The 20,059-nt window shown below is 40.4% G+C and overlaps 3 protein-coding genes across 18 annotated transcripts in view; 1 reads left to right on the top strand and 2 right to left on the bottom strand.

The window, feature by feature from the left end:
• Positions 1–3,483, bottom strand: part of ugp2b (UDP-glucose pyrophosphorylase 2b) — a 33,928-nt gene extending 30,445 nt beyond the window's left edge. The window contains exon 1 of one of the 4 annotated variants that reach the window (XM_051420674.1): positions 3,341–3,483. Coding sequence is in view for 1 of the 4 variants with exons in the window: in XM_051420665.1 (XP_051276625.1) it covers positions 2,396–2,414 (19 nt within the window). In the remaining 3 variants the exon portion in view is untranslated. The other 3 variants (XM_051420682.1, XM_051420688.1, XM_051420665.1) reach the window with 3 other exon arrangements.
• The window catches only part of wdpcp (WD repeat containing planar cell polarity effector), an 84,509-nt gene continuing 67,749 nt past the window's right edge, over positions 3,300–20,059 (top strand). For 7 of the 13 annotated variants that reach the window (XR_007887287.1, XM_051420570.1, XM_051420561.1 and 4 more), the window contains exon 1: positions 12,864–12,960. The gene's annotated coding sequence lies outside the window, so the exon portion shown is untranslated. Of the gene's footprint in view, positions 3,439–4,147; positions 4,178–11,235; positions 11,898–12,863; positions 12,961–20,059 lie in introns of those variants that run through there. The other 6 variants (XM_051420509.1, XM_051420535.1, XM_051420501.1 and 3 more) reach the window with 6 other exon arrangements.
• On the bottom strand, positions 4,805–11,224 carry mdh1ab (malate dehydrogenase 1Ab, NAD (soluble)). The gene is made up of 9 exons (XM_051420804.1): positions 11,092–11,224; positions 10,443–10,541; positions 9,854–9,950; positions 7,919–8,094; positions 7,231–7,353; positions 6,884–7,060; positions 6,464–6,577; positions 5,953–6,042; positions 4,805–5,801 (listed from the first exon to the last, which is right to left on the bottom strand). Exons 1-9 carry the CDS (start codon positions 11,092–11,094, stop codon positions 5,679–5,681), a joined length of 1,002 nt encoding a protein of 333 aa, XP_051276764.1. The 5' UTR covers positions 11,095–11,224; the 3' UTR covers positions 4,805–5,678.

Below are 20,059 nucleotides of genomic sequence, written 5' to 3' on the forward strand. Positions count from 1 at the left end.
CATTGATTATGGATGTGTATCTCAGAGGCACATTTGAGTTTCTTAAGAGAGGTTTTTAGTCTAGTTTACATCTATTAAAACAATACATATTAGCATCATTAGATCATTGCAGTACAAAAATGACAAAGATATGTTTAGGGTAGTTAAGAAACAGGGTCGCCATTCCAGTTTGTCCACAAGGTCAGTCAAATTAAATCTTCAAATTTTCAACATTTAAGGCATCCTTATCTGTAAAATGGTCTATGATGTGTGTTTTTACTATCAGCTCTTTGCAAATCTTAGATGTCAATACAAGTGTTGGCCTAAAAAGAAAAACTAAAGATAAGAATTAAAGCAAGCAAAAGCATAAACGTTGAACTGCTCTGAAGTTACCACAGCTGTGCCAACATGTAATCTCTGAATAATTATATCTGTAAACAAGCCAACTACCACGAACAGATTCACTGCTTGGAAATATAAATGTGACACATTCATCTGAAAGTGAGTAATAATCAAGTTCAAAGTCACATGAGACAAAACCTGATGAGCCTGTTCGGTTTTCTGTGGTGTTATAGATTCAGGTTTTGATTAGACCTAAATGTTCCTATGATCAAAAACACAAAATAAGTCTGGTTGCCTTTAAAGGGTAATGAGTGAAATGTTGAATATCATGCTATTATACAATAATAAGACCACTGATAGACAGACATACTGCATGATGTTGGATGATATTGAGAGAAAGGCTTTATCTGCAATTTTTAAAAAGGTAAAAATATTCTAGCGATAGGAGAGGGAGAGTGTGAGAGACCTTGAGCGTGGTATTTAATGCTTTAATGTTTTTACTGTCAGTACCACCTACCGAATAATTCAGTGCTTCGAGCACACAGATAAAAATGACAACAGGAAACTAACCTTACTAGTAAAATGAGACGAGACAAATACCACGTGACCACTGATTGGCAACGGCAGAAGAAGGAAACAGTAAGGATTGCTAATGTAAAAGTATTTCAGAAGTCCTGGTTAAGCTCCTGATGTAGACAGTAAGAGTTTAAATTCTGTTTTTGTCATCAAGGGCCCATAAAAAACAGCTAACTGCTGTGGTAGGTCTAGATGACCCATGATCAATAGATTATTAAAAGCATTTGAGAAGCTGTATCCTTTATTCTATTACTTAATGGATCAACTAAATTAAAAAGTTCCAGTGTGGAGGATTTAGTGTCATCTAGCAGTGAAGCTGCAGATTGCAACTAACTGAACATCGGTCGCGTCTGTATTTGATGACCTGGGAATGAGAGCAGCCTGCGAACAGTGTAGGAGAAATTACGGTGACTTTGAAACTTGTGACAAATGTCAAAGGGCCTTTGTACAGCTAGTGTTTGGTTTGTCAGTTCTGGGCTACTGTAGAAACATGGTGGTTCAATGTGGATGAAAGAGCTCATTCTAAGGTAACTAAAACTGTATACCTGTATTCCAGTGATTATACACTAATTAAAACATGTTGACATTAAAACATATGAATATTATATTATATTTCTGCCAATAGATCCTCCTAAATGTTACACACTGGACCTTTAAATAATCAATTAATTGTTTAGTCTATAACATGTAGAAGTAATCACAAATGCCCATCAGTTTCCTAGATTGTGACAGCTGTATCAATCACGTTTGCAACTGCTACCACATAATCCATTTAATGGAGGTCCTGTTCTATCCTTAACATCTAAAAGCAATAGTCAAGTGGTTTCAGAATTAAGGAAATAATTAACTGGTACATTTGCTTTATCTAGAGGGCTGAATGCTGTATTCATAGCAGTAAAGTGTAAGTTACTGGCAGGCTGGCTGCTTATAAGACATCATAAACAGAGCATGTAACAGGAAATGTATGACGAAAATACAACTTTGACCAGAAACTCCCACTCGACTGCCTCTATAAAAAGGTGCATTCAATACTTTTTTTTTTGAGTCACAAATATTTGAATGTAGTTAGTCAGGTCCAGCATGGTGTGTTCATTTAAGAATTTAGATTTCACTACATCATCTCCAATGGATTGAAGAGATACAGTATGTAGTTGATCAAATCTGACCAAACATCACAAGATGGATCAGCCGATATGTGAGACAAACTCAAAGCCTTTAATTAATAATCTTTTATAATGTATTGAAATGAATGTAAACCAGTGTTTGCATGGAAGGCAGTAAGATGAATACATCTTAAAAATGCCTATAAAGGTAGGTTAAAAATATTAGAAAATGTGTTTGGCTGGGAAATGTTTGCCATTAATGTGGACGGTTTAGGAAATAAAAAAAGTTAAAAAAAAAAAAAAAAAAACACAGGTAGGGTCCTTTAATCCGACTAATTCATTTCCATGTATATGTAATGTTAAGATTTGAATATACCCTCCACATCACTACTTACCTTCTACATAAAGTGTCATGTTTCAGCTGCCAAGTATCGACAGGTTCAGAAATACATACGGTTAAATGAAAATTAAAAAAAAGATAAATCCAAAAACAACAGAGCTTCAAATTAAATATTCCAGAGAGCATTCACCGTGAAACCCGAAGTGTCACTGAACACACATTCCGTAAATGAATTAAAAAAAGTTTCCTTGAGGTATCCCTAAAGCCAGTCCTTTCACAGCTGAGACTCTGCAGCATGAGACTTCCTGTCTACCTCACGTACTCGTTAAAAAAAAAGAGAGAGCACAAAAAAACGACAAGGACACATTGATCCAGTCACACGTATCTCTCCGGACAGCAACCAAACGTCGTCCCTGCACATGAAGCCGGAGAGGATCTGTAGCAGGATCTTTTATTGCTGGCGGTGTCTGCCTCTCATTCTCCAGCCCCAATACCGTAAACCACGTCACAAATCCTGGTTCTGACTCCCAACCTCTGCTCATGTTTTCCCTTTTGCCTCGCCCCCTGCTTTCATTTTTATTACCTTATTGCCAAACACTCGGAGATTTGCAGACCCCTTTCTTTAACGACAGAGTCCGCTTACACCGTCAATTATTAACCGGTGAGATTCACCCCTGTGAGTCCACAAGCATTACCTGCCCGACGGGGAACTTCAGAGAGTTCAGGCTGCGGAAGTGAACGACTGATGTGTGCATGGACAGAAGGGGACGGTGTGTATTCAACAAATACCGAATATCAGCGCTGGCTACACTTTACAGCTTTAAGAAACACGAAGACAACTCAAGTCAACGGTGGTGCCGTGAACACCTCATGAGGATAAACGTCTAAAGATACCCCGGTGGGCTGTAAGCTAACTTGAAGATACGACCCTCGGCACCCCTCGCTTCTTCGGAAACGGGATAATGTGAAGAGACAAAGCGATTTAAAGACATGTTCTTACTGTGTGACTGTAGGATGCTGGCGGAAGAAAAGTCCACGGGGTCGGCCTGGTCCTGCGGGTCTGAAGGACCACAGCAATCCCTCAGAGGAGACAGTGGGGTACGCACAATATGTGTTTGGGGTTTGTTTGTTTTTTTCACAGGTTTTCACCTTAAAACACTGGGCTTCTGTTTCCTGTCGAAATCGCCGAATAAAAATCACAACAAGGTAAAAAATAAAGAACTTAAAAAGGTGATTAGTTTGAAGACATTTTGCACTACAGAGCCATTCCTGGAAGGGGCGAATGAGGACGTTGCAGGAGGATGGCAGCCAATAGGAAGCCTGTTTTCTTGTGACGCAACGTTGGCTGCCAATATATTTCTGCGACGTGCGATACGGTTTCTGACAGTTCCGGGTTAAAGAAAGATCGAAATATTTGGAAATATAAAATACTCAAAAGCCCTACGCTACGTGCATATACCCAAAGTACTGGTTAGTTTTTAAAGTACATCCGTACATTGAACTGAGTACTATCACACCGGCTGGGCAGCATTCAACATCCCACTAGATACATCACATTTTCTCCATTAAGGTGGGAATAGTGAATCTTTCTGCTAGAGTTGTTGTCAGTTTAATTGGTTTGCCGGTTTTTCTTCTTATTAATGATGACACATTGTGAATTTAAGTTAATTACAGATGTTACATAATCATTCCTCATGCTGATGCTGCTGGGAAGGGGCAGTAAACTAGCAAATACTGCCCCTTCCTGGTGAAACTGTGATATTGCGCTGTAATGCAGCTTCTAAGTATTTTACTCCTCTGTTTGCAGATGCCTTTCACCAGAGCTGGGAGAATACAGGTAACAACATTTCTATCTGGTATGATTCTGTGTAATCTGATCCTGTTGTTTAAATAAAAGACACAAATGAATGTATCCATTCAGATATTTTGGCTGGAAATGACTTCTCATTACCATGCAGTCCAGTGTTACGACTGTCAACTACACAACTTGGTATTATTTTCTACACCTATAGGACTAACTGTGCAATGTAGTGGAAGACTACTTTAAAACATCTGTCCCCCTACCCTTCCACCATACATACTAACATTATGGAAAAAATCTGGAAATATGTCTGTCCATCCATCTATCCATCTGAGGGACGAGAGTTGCACACTCTGGGAGAGAAGCAGAGTAAACCCTCAACAGGTTGTCAGTCTTGTATATTGTATGGAAACATAAGTATATTCTATATATTATATTATATAATAGAAAAACATTCTCACCTACGGCCAATTTAGTCATCAATTTACATGCATATCGACACAGATAACATCAAGAACATCCACAGAAGTGCCCGGCTGGTGACAGTGCTAACCATGAAGGCCACGTGCTGCCTAAATGTAAAGTATGGTAGTTTAAGACACAACAACTACATTGTGCCTATTTGATTGCCTGTAAGATAAAACCAACGAAAACACAACTACATGGTTTCATTTTTTTTTTATTGTTTCATCTTTGTAAGTTATCCATTCCAGTGTTTGAAGACTTAATGAAATTGACTATGTAACAACCATCCATGTTTCACTTACCCCCAGATAAAAATGTATGTAAATAGCTGGTAACATATTTGGTGTACTTTCAGTATACTGTTTACTTAAGTTGGAGTTATATTTGTGCGTCAGTGTACAGCAGCCCTGCTGTAGGAGTCTCTGTTGTCTACTGAATGGAAGCTAATGTCGGGCAATCACTTATAGCCAATGTAAACCTGATTACCTTCTTTCCCCCCCCACTTTGTAACAGACAGTGCAGATCAGAGCAAGTAGAAGGTTTGTAGTGCAAATGCCTTTGCCAGATCACAGGGTATATCTGGTGATTTCCCCCCCTTTACTGACAGTGACGGGAGAGAGACAGAAAAGACAGGGGAGACAGAAAGAGAGAGGACATGCTGCAAAGGGCCCAGGCCAGACTTGAACCTTGCCCTGGCCACCGCGGTAACGACTCAGCCTTGATGTGTGGTACACACTCTACAGGGTGAGCTACCAGGGTGCCCCCCCCAGTACTGAGAGTTTGTGAAACAAAAGAGAAGCAACCCAAGCTAGCAAATCACTGTCTCCAGTTGATATCTCTGTAGCCGCTATACAGTTTTGGAAAAAGGTGTGCACAGGCTCATTTCTACGCTGTAGCCTCCCAACGCACAAATATAAATCCAACTTTACACTCATAAACACTAACTCACTCTCTCACTCGCTCTCACACACACAAAGAGTAATGCAGGGGTTGGTGGAGTGCTTTATCACAGGCGTGCGTCTGGAGTTTTGGGGCTGTCTAAGTACTGGTTGGGTGGCTTTGAAGGGTCTAGTCATACTCCCAGGAAAGCCACAGCTGTGTCTCTCTCCTCAATCAGCTCTGCTGCTGTGGCATCCATCTTTGTTTGGGAAAAGCTGTTGATAGCCAGGCCCTCCACAATCTTCCAGGTCTTGTCCTAAGGAAACAGCATACTTTCATAAGTTTGGCATTGTGGAATACAAACCTTGGAGGACAAGCACAGTGTAGTTTATTGCTAGCTATTAGCTGAATTCAAAACATTAACTTAAGCTGCTAGAGGAGTAAACACAAGGTTAGATCAGTCTCACCTTGATCTGAACAGGGAATGAATAGATGAGGTCATCTGGGACTCCATACGAGTTGCCAGAGGAGTAAACACCCATGGAGATGAATTCACCCTGAAAAAAAGAAAGAGAGAGAAACTGGTTAAAACTACATTACAAACACAATCCTGCTTATTATACGGATATGATATCTCATCATCACCAATGATAAAATTAGTATTAAACACTACATTTCACAGAACCATATGTGACCTGTCAGAAATCACAGTCACAAGACTTGACTTAACCTTCTTCCAGAAAAAAAGAATACAAGAAGTACAAACACAGACTGTATCTGTACTTGTGAGCTACAAACTCCCGGGGACAGATACATAAAAAAAATGTGTAGTTTGACGATTCAAATTCTTCTGTGAACACAAACACACAAATACACTCTTTCTATTGTTGCTTAAAAAGTTATTGGCACTTCTTGACAGAATGCAACAGGCAGACATTCCCACATCATATCTACAGTGTAAATGAATGTGGCGTTTACATCAGCGGTGCCTGTCCAGATGTCTCTCATGTGGTCACAGATGGCCTTGGCTGCAGACATGGCGCTGGACAGCTTCCTGGCCTTGATGACTGCAGCGCCTCTCTGCTGCACTGTCTGCAATAAAAGAACATGGAGCATTACATGAAAATGCAGTGGCAGTCAAAGTGAATGTGAGCAGAAGAACTGAGCATATAGGGATAGCGTGTGTTATTGAGTGCAGCTAGATTTGGTTCCATTTGTCAAGGTTTTGAGATAACGGCTGAAATGTCTGCAGCAGCAACACCTTTCAGTAAAATGTGAAAATATTTAAGTATAAGTTTTGCATATCATGCATTTCTGAATGGCTGACACAGTAACTGTGTATACATGCAAAATGTATCTCACAGTCCAATAGATTACAATGCATCTTCTTTAACTCACAGCGATGAAATCCCCTTTAAGCCAGGCATCATCCTTGACTGCATCAAAGCAGGCGAGCTCACTACCAGACATGTTGACCAAGCAGTGATGGACGTCTGGGTACTGGGTGGACGAGTGGTTGCCCCAGATGATCACATTTCTCACATGGGTGGCAGGAACGGCACAGCGCATCGCCACCTGCAGAAGCAGAGCATAAATGACACCAAACTCAGGTTTCACAATTAGGTCAGACAAAGAACTGACAATGTGGCAGCTAAAAGTCTGTGAGTCTAATTTCAAACTCTAATATGTAAAGAAAAGTGTGAACACAACTGCAAGAACAAACAAGAGTCTAAAAAGGAGCGCACCTGGGAGCGAGCCCTGTTGTGGTCCAGACGAGTGAGGCAGGAGAAGTTCTCTTTGGGGATGGAGGGAGCAGACTTGGCTGCAATCAGACAGTTGGTGTTGGCAGGGTTTCCCACAACCAGCACCTAAAAACACACACACACACACACACACACACACACACACACACACACACACACACACACACACACACACACACACACACACACACACACACACACACACACACACACACACACACACACACACACACACACACACACTAAAATAAACCACAGTGACTCATCTGATCTAAGTCAATGTGGTCTGGATCGCTGTCTTGGCTGTAGGTTTTGTATCTTATTCTTACCAGAGGGAAGCATGTTTTTGTTGTTAAATATTGTAAATAATGTGAAATGTAATAATAATAATAATAATAATAAGTATAATACTGTTAATATCATAAAGGAAAAACACAATATGGTTAAGCTTGAGAAAATAAACACCAGGGCTCTGAACAATGGGAATCAACCCAGCACAAACACAAATGTAACATTTTCTACACCCAGGAAAGCAATGTAACACAAGCAACTTAGCCAGAAGCAGAATAGTTTCACTCAACAGCCTTTGACAAGTAGAAAAAGGAGGGGATTGGACATCTCAGCGTATTTTCATGTCTGTGCGGGTCTAAACTGCGTAGTGTGTCATTACCTTGACGGTCTTCTTGGCGTACTTCTCCAGGGCGGCTCCCTGGCTCTTGAAGATGGCCACGTTGGCTTTGAGCAGGTCCTTTCTTTCCATGCCATCCTTCCTGGGCATGGAGCCCACCAAAATGGCTGCATCCAGGTCCTTGAAGGCCACTTCCTCCTTGTCAGTGGGGATAATATCTGTGGAAAGATAAAGTGAATTCAGTACTGGTGCTGGCTGAAAAGGTTAATATACTATATTTTATATATAAAATATCTAGATAGTAGTTTCGTGGAATTCCTGATGTGAACAATAAACTTCCTCTCTTCTACTTTCTAAAACAATTACACCAGAGTACACCAGAGTAAGTCTCTCCATGTGGTCTATCTGACAATTAATCACTAGAACATTTTCGATCTTAAATACTTTAAAACCCAACATAAACATTTTCCATCCTTTCTAAATCATACACACATATAATTTGGAGAAATGTATTTTAAATGTGTCCCGTGTGTGACCAGTATTTGTATGGCTGGGCCCATCTCAGTGCATGAAGCGTTGTCTTTGCACTACAGTTGTTAATACGGGGGCCTCTCACAGCCCCTGTCCAAACAAAGCAAAGGACAGCGCCAATTCAAAGGAAAAATTCCAGGTCACAATGGAGATGGCACATAATGGCGCCTCACGACTGATGTCATGACAGCAGTTACACGACACCAAAAAACAGAATGGAAACCAGCGCCCGTATTCATCAGGTGTCTCAGAGAAGGAAATGAAAAAGACTGAAAAGTCCAAACTGCCGTAAAAACTAATTTTTGATGACGTCCAAACCAATGAAAATGTCTCCGTCTTCTCCAACACCAAGAAGAGCTGTCCAAAACTGTTAGAAGCTCCCAACAGGAGGTGAATGATATTCTGGGATGTGTAGAAATATATAAAGTAGAGTCGTGATTTAAAATAACAACAGGTTTCTAATGGCTGATTCAAAAATCTTATGGCCGTCCTGGCTGACAACTCTATCTATAAAACTGTACCTGTGATGCAAAAAACAAGACCTTACAATTTACACTTAATTGAAAACAGAGCAATGCAATATTTATCATTTGCAATGCAGCAACTATGATTGTGTAATAATTTAAAATAAATGTTGTCATGCATGTATAATCTGTCTGGTGTGTTCTGGCCAAATGGTGCACAATTTTTGTAAAAAATAAAAAAAAAACTCATAGGGGCGACTTTGAGATGCTTGATAAATACAGTCCTGGCTCCCTCCACCAAGTGTGTGTTCACTTGGTAGCAATGAGCTAAAACTGCCAGAGTAGAAATGTATCCTTCCCTGGCCCAGCCATGCAGAAGTTGTATCCATTCATAAATGTAAAGCACTTCAAATAAAGCTGTCCACTATATCTTTACCCCAACATCTCCTTGTATCTACATTTCGAGGTTCCGGAAATCTGCAAACTACACAGAGGTCTTTATTGTATGCAAAAGATTCTGGCATGATGATGGCAAATGCTTTGGACAGAGGCCAGTATGGTTACTGGGGGTGGGTATCATGGGGTAACTCATAACATTAATATGACTTAGTCATAAAAAAGGTGTTACATTATAATGAGCAGGAAACACTGTGCACACAAAGGATTAATTAAGTGGTTTCAGTGTGTGTACACTCTACCTTTTTACATGCCATCAATAAAATGGAAAAAGAGCTATAAACTGGCAAAGGCAGACCTTCTGCAAAGCATCAGCTTTAAAACCAAGAATACATCTCTGCTTCAGATCAAATAAAATATTTTCAGTGTATAATAATTGAATTTAACTCTAAACAATTGTAGGTAAAATCAATAGACTATATGTTCAAGAAAGACTCATATTTGATGCCAGTGTAAAAATTACATATACAGTCAATATAACAGGTTATTTTAGTGTCAATTATTTGTCCCACCCATAAATAGTTACCTCTCAGAAGTGGGAGGGCACAGTCCTGTAGCTCCATGACAACACCATCCAGGACTGGCAACATGGGCGTAATGTCCAAAAGGAGCAAGATGACTGGCTGATAGAGGGAGGAGGGAAGGAAGTAAGCCGTGGGATGAGGAGTATGAAATGAATAAAACATGCTGAACTGAATTTAAATTCACTTAAATCATAATTCCCATGTATAATGACACGACAGTAGGGGACTTACTCGTCTCTGGAACAGAGAGTGAAGGCCTAAGCCATTTGGCTCACTGACTATGGCCTGTGCCAAATGGGTCAAGTGGTTTTAAAGTTGGCCTAAGACTCTTGGCACAAGATTTCGTAGACTTCAAGGACAATCCCAGCTCGTCCCTGGGCACATGCACAAGCGAGTGCAATCTGATCAATCCCCACAGGGACAACATCTGTTCAGTGTCACCCCCAAATATGACCTGGAAAACTTGTGATATTCACAGCTGTTTACTGGGAGTTGTCAGTGTCCTATGCATGTCTTGTGGTGCTGCCCTTACACTGCCTAATGAGATAAGGGAATTGAGTGTTATGTGAGCAAGACAAACCCCTCCTTTACCTGATCTTTGCCAAAGACATCTCCCTTGGCAATGCTGAACAACAGAGAATAGGCAATCTGCCCAGCAGCGCCGGTCACCAGAACTCTAATAGGCTCAGACTGCAAGACACAAGGCAAACAACACAGCGGTTAGTACTATTAGCATTGATTTCAGGAAGAGGACAGGTATGAAAGTGACAGGTTAATTGTCCACTGCACGTGGGTTGGGTGTCTATTCTTGTCAACAGGATTTACTAAAGCAAGGGGTCAGTTCAAAAATAGACTGCCTGCCCTCCACACAGGACTCACTGTTACATAACAAAACCAGGATATACTTAGGTTATCAGGTTCATCGCCATCTTTACCATTCACTAAATAGCATTCATTCAAACCCCCCCCCAAAAAAAAAATCAAACTTGCTCAGCAGCAAATTACAAAGGCGTTACGTTACGTCAATGTGTAAGTCCTAAGGGGTTGGTTACGCCACGCCGCGAGCAATAACGATACTGCTGTATTTAAGTGTCATTTAAATATGTTTACATAGCAAACTTTGACCAACTTAGCGAAACTTAGTAAATCGCCTGTTGAATCAATTGGCATAACTGCGGTGTCATCCGCGTTACAATGCGTTATTGAGAAAGGATAATCGATATACTCTCGCTCTACTCACCATGTCCGCACGATAGCTTTGGTCAGCCTGTCTCTCCCACTTCTCTCCAAACCCAGAGGTCACTCCTATTTAAGTCCTCAGTTGATCACGACACTTGTAGCAGTCTGACGGCAGACTGAAGATCCAGGTAATTGTAGTTTTTGTTATAGACACTGTAGTCCTTTATCAAAAACAATAAAACTAGTCTCAACAAGTTATACTGTAGATAGTTTAAAAGCGTCGCTATCAGTAACACTACTATAACCTACGCTGTACACACAGGATCTACAGGATATCGCTATTCAATGAGCTCGCCGGAGGACATACAGGCTGCTACTGGGTCGTCAATGAGCTAACTGTTAGCTGCTTAGCATAGCCTTTAAAGTACCGCTTGTTGTTGCTTAGCGACCTGAATCCAGTGGCAGCAAAGAGCCAGCTAGCATCGAGAGCACTATTTATTACTTACTGTAGCTCAGCTAACGTTACTCATTAGTAAGATAGACAGAAGACCAACGTATAACTCAGTAGATGATGAGAACAGCGACTAATGCCGTTTAGATAACATATCCATACCAATGAGACTGGTCAAATCTTCTTAAAAGGTGCTAAGCAGGATGTTAAGTTTAGATAATGTTAACTAACTTTACCCGGAGCGAACCGTTCACCTGGTATCCTCATCAAACGAAAATGGCTAGGTAACGTTAACTAACTATTAATGTTTGCAGTGAAAGGCATGTTTTAAGTTTGGTAGTTACTGTTAACGTTAAGATAGAATAGCAGGAGAGAGCACAACAACTTTATCAGTTTTCGTCGCTGACATAACCAGGGTAAGTTGATGATAGCAACCTGTCTCTACTCTTTCTCACCCTCTCCGTCTGTCTGTCTGTCTGTCTGTCTGTTTTCCTCCCTCCCTCTTTGTATGTGTGTGAATGATACATTGCGTGGTGGTGTTAGCAGTCAAAGGATATAAGACTCCACTCTTGATTTCATTTTAATGCTTCTTGCTTTTCCTGTTTGGCTGTTAAGGGGGTGATGTTTTTAAAAGGTGTGCAAATGTCAACCAGAGGCTCAGTTTCCCAGAAGCACAATAAATGACTTGAAGCATTTTAAAATAGCTGTACTAAGTGAAAGACTTCCAGTATCTCTTTATTGTTCCAACCCCAATTAAATTGTGGGTTTAATGTTACCCTCAGCCTGTAATTAATCCACTGCAAGCATCACAAAATCTGTTTGCACATTAAGATTTTGACCCTGTTGTTTTCAAGATCTCCTCCTCATCTTTAGTTCTTCAGCAAGGGAGGAGTAAAGTGTTTCTTTCTACTATCTTGTTTTGAGTTGAGAGGACCCCTATAGAGGCCCAGTGTTAGCCGAGCGTGGTTATCAATATTTCATGGCCTCATTACAGGCTCATTACATGACTTGAACAAAAAGAGTGGAGATGGTGTTACACCTGGCTGGCGTCAGACTGTGGTCTCACCGTAGGCTCGCTTGGCTGACTGTCTGCAGGGTTAGCACACTGTGCCAAAGGATATTATGGTTGAAACAGATTCTTCTTAAGTGTTGGTGTTTGTGGGATGAGCATCATGGCCTATTTTAACTGCTTTTTTTAACTTTCCTATTGCCTTTGTAATGACAGTATTTTGGGGTTATTTGTAGACAGCAAGGCCATGTAGTCAGATTGACAAATAACAAAATGATGTAGAGTTGTAAGTCATTATCATTGTGTGAGTCCAGATATAAGATTTAGGCTGAGCATTGTACTTAAGTTTTTTTTTTTTACTTTTCTGGTGCAGTGAAACAAACACCTAAGGTGTCAGTATGCTTCAACTGAAGTGCTTGTCAGACGGTGGAAGAGTGTCTTGACAACCCCTCCCTCCACACCTTTCCAAGGTTAGTGTTGTAGGGTGCCGTGTCAAACAACTTCTTTAACTTTCCAAAACTCACAATTTGACAAGCATTCACACTTCACACAGCGATTAGCTGGGTCTACTCAACTTCTTTCATTCTTCACACAATTGCTTCCCTCACTTTTTGTATGTACGAACAAATGTAACATTATGAATGTCTTCGATGAATGATCGTCCTAAAATGTGTGTCTTTATCCCCCATTGTCGCATTTCGCCCTTCTCTTTAACAGACTTTGTTATGAGAATACCCTGGCCTTCCCCTCAGCTGTTGCGCTTATTACTAATATAATTACTAATATGACTACTTTAAATCTCAGACAACAAACCCATGGTTTAGATTAAGCAATATCTAAAGGCACCAATAGTCAAACCTACAAACATGATCATATTGTAACATTGAAATAAGACAACATTTTGAGAATTGACATAATTTAATCAATTTATTGTTAATAAAACACTGAGATAAGAATGAATGAGATAACAGTAATGGAAACAAAGGCACACATTTACTGTATTTACTGGATGGATGAGTGGGATTAAATTTTGAGATATTGGTGGACAACTAAAGTCTCTGATGTCATGACATACACAGTGGAGCTTGTCCAGTTATCACGTATGTATACCTATCAAGTATGGTGGGAGCCTAAAGTAAGTAGCAGGGCTGCTGTTCTGCAGGTGCCTCTGACCTCTGACTTTTTGCAGGGAATTCCCAATGTCAATTTATATGACATCACTAACACAAATAAACAACATACCTTCTATGTCCCTGTGGAATAATTTATTATAAGTGCAAGAGAGGGATGAAGTTAACAACAAGGTGTGAATTATGTTAATTTTAATGCCAATACAATTACTGTTTAACTCATTAGAAATTCTAGGGCTTTTTTAAAAAAGTTAGATAGTATGCAGTTTGATAGAAAATATTTAAAGTAAATATTTTTACGTTTTCTAAAATAAGTTGAACTATTCAGGTTCATATCAATTATTTCCCGGTCTCAGTCTCTGCCATGTGAAACACAACAATATCATATCATAATAATATCATCTTTTTTGTCCAACATCCTGCTGTTGTGTTTTTTCAAACTAATGGCCCTAAATTAACCCAATCTACCACCAATTTTCCATTCAAAGCATCAAAACTGTCCTTGCTTTTCGTGCCTCCACCTGCCAGTGACAGGGGCTGACACGGACGCTTCCCTCCTCAAAAGGCTCTGTGTGTGAAAGCCTGATCCAGAGCTGTTTGAAGCAGCTGCCACAGCCTGGCAGCCTTCCTCTCAGCTCCAGTTACATTTTTACCCCTCTGTGTGGTATGTGCTTGTGTCTGTCATGGGTGTCAATATGGGACAAACAGGTGCTCACGTCTGTCTGTTGGCTGGCATAGTGTTGAATGATCACACTGTGAGTATATTAGATTGATCGGGAGGGCCTTAAAATATATGCTCTGGTCCACTTATTTTCATGATCTAGTTTCATCATCTAGAAACCTTTAATCCTTTGCCCACGTAAGTGAGGGAAGATTGGTATCCTCTTAACAATGATTGTTTATAGCTAGCAGCCAGCAAGAAAAATGGTTAATTAAGTACTGTCAGTTAAATGTTAATTGTGTTTTGTATGTAGTGTTTTTTTCTACATGCAACTACGTTACACAATCAAGGTTGCAATTCCAATGAATTCCAGATGAAGTAATGGATTAAAGGTCCAGTGTGTATCTTTTGGCAGAAATTGAATATAATATTGATAGGTATGTTTTCATTAGTTTATAATCACCTGAAAATAAGAATCACTATGTTTTCAGGAACCTTGGAATGAACCTTTTATATGTACAGACGCCTCAGGTCGCCTCCCATGGAGGCCGCCAAGTTGAACCTGCATGTTTCTACAGTAGCCCAAAACGGACAAACCAAACACTGGCTCTAGATTGGACTGTTAGCCCTTTCCACTTGTTTTGCAGCCACTTTCATGGTTGCATTCTGCAACTACACCACTAGATACTACTAAATCTTACACACTGGTCCTTTAAATGGATCAGATGAATTAAAACGTTAAAATGTTTTCCAGGCCTGAACATTTTTTTTAAAAGCTCCACTTATCAATACTCTTATATTGACAATATTGAAGTCACAGAGAACTATCACTCAAGTTTTCAGTTCACTTTTAACTTATTACTTTGGTTTTACAGCCTGTAACTTTACTATGTGATAAACCCACTGCATGCTGCCAGCACCAAAAGGGCTGGGCAGGTAGTTAGTTATGGTAGTAAAGTAAGTAACTATCTGGTAGTGGCCTATTATTATTATTATTATTATTATTATTATTATATAGACATAATAATATACAATGATGTTGCTCCATGTCTGCTGCATGTGTAAATAGCAACTATTTGTTAACACATTTGCCACAACAAGCTAAAAAAAAAGAATGTTGTTTTAAGGCCCAGACAGAACAAAATATGAAGCCTATTGGTTGCTTTCTGTATTTCACTCCCACTGTGAAATTCTAATTTCATGTTTAAGGTTGTTAAAAAGTTTTGAAATTTAAATACTGGAATTCAATTGCAAAGTAAATGTCCTCAAAGACTCGGTCCAGAGAGCTGCAATTTTCCCCTGAGAAAATCTAGAAATGATGCCACCTGTTATATTTAGTGAAATATCAAGAATAGACACATCTATGATTGAGGGGCAATTAAAAGAACACTGTGACCTTGAAGTAGAGCTGGGCAGTACATTGATTAATTTGAATTTATGTTTTAAAACAATGCAGAATAATGTGGCGATATACAACTGCTACGGACTCTGTAAAGTCCACTCAATTCACTCATCTACACAGAACGTGTAGAATCATTTTCCAATAGTATCCCATATGAGAAGAAGGTGCCCCAGGGATAAGACATTACAGATACAGTTGTGTTTCACATTGCCAACGATATGGTGTCTTTTGTAGTGTAGAAATAAAATCGTAAATTGGGTGTGATGTAAAAAATTGGAGATTTTATTTTTTGGCCATATTGCCCTGGCCCTACCTTGAAGTTAATCTTTTGTGTAATTTGATTGCTCCTCATTTTATGATGTGCAGGACTAGATCATGTGTCATTTTACATATGTTGGTTGGTTTGACATATTAGGGAAGTTTGGAAAGTTGTCAGCAGATCAGATTGTTACTTGTTGCACTGTCAGACATCTTCTACTAATTTTTGATTGATAGAAACCAATGGTTTGTTCATTCATTTGTATGAAAGGACTAATAGTCATCTTTCAAATGTTGTCTTATTTTATCAGCAGATAGCTGTATAGATTTGTCTGGTTCTAGCTAGAATTTAAGGCCATTGTGGGCCCAAACTGAGTTTCATATCTGGGCTTGGATCAGCTGTTTTAAGGCAATACTTGCTCTGTTAGAATATAGATTGTCTTTTAAATATTCACTAGTCTTTCAGTGCACTCTACATCAGAACATGCACATCCATCAAAATACCTCAAAGAGATTTTTATTAAAACAGTTATTGTGTATTATTGTGACAGTTGTGACTTTACATAAGAGCACATTTGGAAGGGTCTGTTGTTGCTGTAACTGTTATTTGACAAGTTAGACTCCAGTGTTGATTTTCTTCTCTGGAAGTCTCCAGAGTCAGGTTGACATGTGGGGATTAGGCATACCATCTTTGTAAAAAGGAAATCAGAATGAAACCAAAAACAGCAGCGGCACACATGATAATATCTGGTGCCAGTGTGCCACGCTGGCCTGATCCTCTGTGTGTGTGCTGTGAAAACAATCGGCATTGTGGGTGTTTTATCCCACCCACCAGGCGAAACCTGGAGCCCCACAGAAGCGAGGGGAGTGGGCAAAGTTCACACATGCACGAATCCTAAGCTGCACACACACACACACACACACACACACACGTACACATGCATACACTGACACACGTGGAGTGTGAGCATGCTCAAAGCTCAGCAATACCTGGATTTTACACATACATGTGCACACATACAGAGTACACTGTCACGCTCTAAGCTGTATAAATCTTGATAAGTGCATGACAGCATGAACAGCAGCACGTCTCTCTCTGCACAGTGTCTGTCTCCTCTGCTGACCCCTCTTTCTGTCCTTTGTCCACTCCATCTCCTCCTCCTCTTTTGTTCCCTCGTCATTTCACCTCCCTCTTCTCCACCCTTTCTGTCCTCTCGTACTTTATCTCCTCCTATTCCGCTCCTCCACTTGTCCCCACAGAGTGCACCTGAGTGACCCTGTTACGTTGGCAGCTTGGAGGCAGATAGCCAGCGCACCCACCGGCCTCAGTATCGCCCTCTTATCTGCCTTGCTAGACCAAATAGCCCTCACACTGTACCAGCAGACACAGCGAGATAGCAGGTTGCATTCACACGAGCACACCCACATAAATACATAAACAACACACAAACACAGCAGACAATTACATCATCGTCACTGCTATCTCCTATCACAATCAACATCTGTATCCCTGTGCCATCACCCTGTTTACTTCGTGGCATATCTGTGTCGTGTCCCTGTCGTAGATTTGTTGATGAAGCTTTAGATCAGATGGAGCAGATGATTGTTGTTCCCTTTTTTACAGACACTGTGGAATTGCAGACAATAGCTGTTTAAAATGAGCCTGTATTGTCACTGTACTGTCACTTGCTATTACTTGCAGTAACCACAATGATACACTAGGTGTCAGTATATGGATGTAGCTAACCATAGTCCTTCTTGGATGTTTACTTGGCACTTGGAAACTGGTGTTGATGGATTTTGTAGTGAAGACTCTGTGAAAACACTTGTTGCTGCAGCCATTGACTTGCCTGTGAGAACTGGGCTTATGGCTTGAAGGTTGTCAGTTCATATTCTCAGTCAGACTGAAATTTAGTAACTCTGTAAAACTGTGTGATTCTGTTGTCCTTTTGCTTTAACAGACACAAGAGTGGCCTCATAAGCTTTTATTGCAAGGCTAAACTCACTACTCTGCACTGGCAAATGGTCTTAAAACCTAAAGCACCTTTTCATTGGATAGTTTAAATCTCTGTCAATTTGCTTGCTCAGTGTGTTTTTATCGCACTTTAAAAAAAGAAAGTTACAAAGATCTCTACAGGAAGAAGAAAATGGGGGGAAAAGGTGGACTGGAGAGACACATGAGATGATATATAAAACAAGGAAAAATAAGTGCAACGGTGGAGTGTGTTTGCATCTTTCTTGTTAAGGTGTTTTAATGACATGACAGTCCATTTGGGGAAGCAGTAAAGTGCAAAAAATGTTCTTCTTGCTTTCAAAACATTCGTCTATTTTTGAACCCATTATTAATGCAGCTTTTGTGAGAATTCTGCTACTAGTCATTGTGCTTCATAAAGCCTAATCCATCTGGAACTGTCATGTGGAAACAGACTTCACACACAATTTCTATCCATAGCAGACATAGCAAATACTTACCCAGATAGTTGAATAGTGTGGACTAGGTCTTCATTCATTGTAATTTAAAGGACCAGTATGTATGATTTAGTGGCATATAGCAGTGTAGTTGTAGATTTCAGCTCCTTGACTTCACACTCTATGCAAGGCCACCTGTGGCATCTGTAGATAAAAACGGCTCATTCTAAGGTAATGAAAACATAATGATTCTTACCTATTATTATATTCCATGTCTACCAGATCCTCCTAAATATTACACACTGGACCTTAAATTCAATAATAAATTTGAATCACTCACAACATATCAACTACCTTTTAATATTTCCCATTGTGTATTGAAAGATATTTTTCCAAGCTCCATTTCACACTAATCAGAGCACGTTGTCCACATAAACCAGTGCTGAGCCATGAATCTGTTGCTTCCAGAAATAGCCTGCCGATCCATTTGAGCTGTTGTTATTGTGTGGGTTTGGAACTTCTAGGACAAGGCCTGGAGGCGTACAAATGTTTCCTATGTGCCTTGATGTACCTACTGCCTCTTCGAGTTTGTCTCTCACTGATTGTCTGTGATTGAAACCGGAGATGGACTTTGTTTTTTGCCAAGTATCTGCTTGCTGTTGGGAAAAAAAGACAACCAAGCCCTCAATCAGACCTCTGCAAACACACCAACTAACTTCTTGGCACTGATGCAGCACTATTCAATTAAATCTCATAATATACACACACTGAGCCATCCTCGGAGGTATGTTTCCTCTTCTGAACGAGCCTCAACCACACTCTGCCACTCTCTCTCTCTCTCCCTCTTTCTCCCCGAGGTGTTTGCATAGGGAAATGGTCCGTGAAATGGGTTTGATGGAATCAAACTCCATATTAAGACAAATACATATTTTATAGCAGTTGATGGACTGATTGATGGGTCTGTTTCTTCATTTCCTCTGTGCGTCATCACCACAGAAGATCTTTATCAGAAACAGTAATATGAAGGATCGTGGCTCGGCTTGTTTCAGAGAGGAGTTGTTCACTTGTCGTGTTATGACTTTGAATGTTTCATGGTGTGAGTGTCTTCATGTATAAGTGTTTCTGTTTGTGAGAATGTGTTTGTGTTCTCCTACAGCATCTGTTCTCGTGATAATGGCCACAAGGGGTCAGCAAACTGCCACATGTTGATTTTCTGCATCTGTCCTAACTGAAAGCTCTCTCTCTATTCCCTCTGCTGTTGACACCAACAAACCCACTTTTTAAAAACTCACTGAAGGATGACCAAAAATGCGGCAGCAACAGTGTCCTGGATCCACAGCCAGTTGATGTGGCAGCAAACTCAGAGTGGGCGGAAGGTGGTTCACGTTTTAATTAATGCAACTGTTGTTTTAGCATAACAAGGTTGGCTGACAAACCCTCCCTGACCCACCCCACCTAACCCACTCACACAACCTTTCATTAACCTCAAAACCCAAATCCATCCAACTGGACCAGTGATGGCAACTCGCTGCCGATGCTGGCGGTCACACCCCTCTGCACAGCCATAATGGGCCACGGCACAATTGGGGGCCACGTAACCGACAACATTCCGGGTCCTTCCAAGAGGCCGGGTGCCTGCAGGTTACCAGCAACACCGCTTGTCCCTGTTTGTCTGCACTCACCAAAAGGAAAGAATGTTTTCCCCCACA

Source organism: Dicentrarchus labrax, unplaced genomic scaffold (assembly GCF_905237075.1).
Source record: "Dicentrarchus labrax unplaced genomic scaffold, dlabrax2021, whole genome shotgun sequence".
Lineage (NCBI taxonomy): Eukaryota > Metazoa > Chordata > Actinopteri > Moronidae > Dicentrarchus > Dicentrarchus labrax.

Coding starts and splice junctions, on each gene's coding strand:
- mdh1ab (XM_051420804.1), bottom strand. Junction 9,951..10,442: donor ATGTCTTTGGCAAAGATCAG/GTAAAGGAGGGG, acceptor TCCCTCTATCAG/CCAGTCATCTTGCTCCTTTT. Junction 6,578..6,883: donor TTAAAGGGGATTTCATCGCT/GTGAGTTAAAGA, acceptor CTTTTATTGCAG/ACAGTGCAGCAGAGAGGCGC.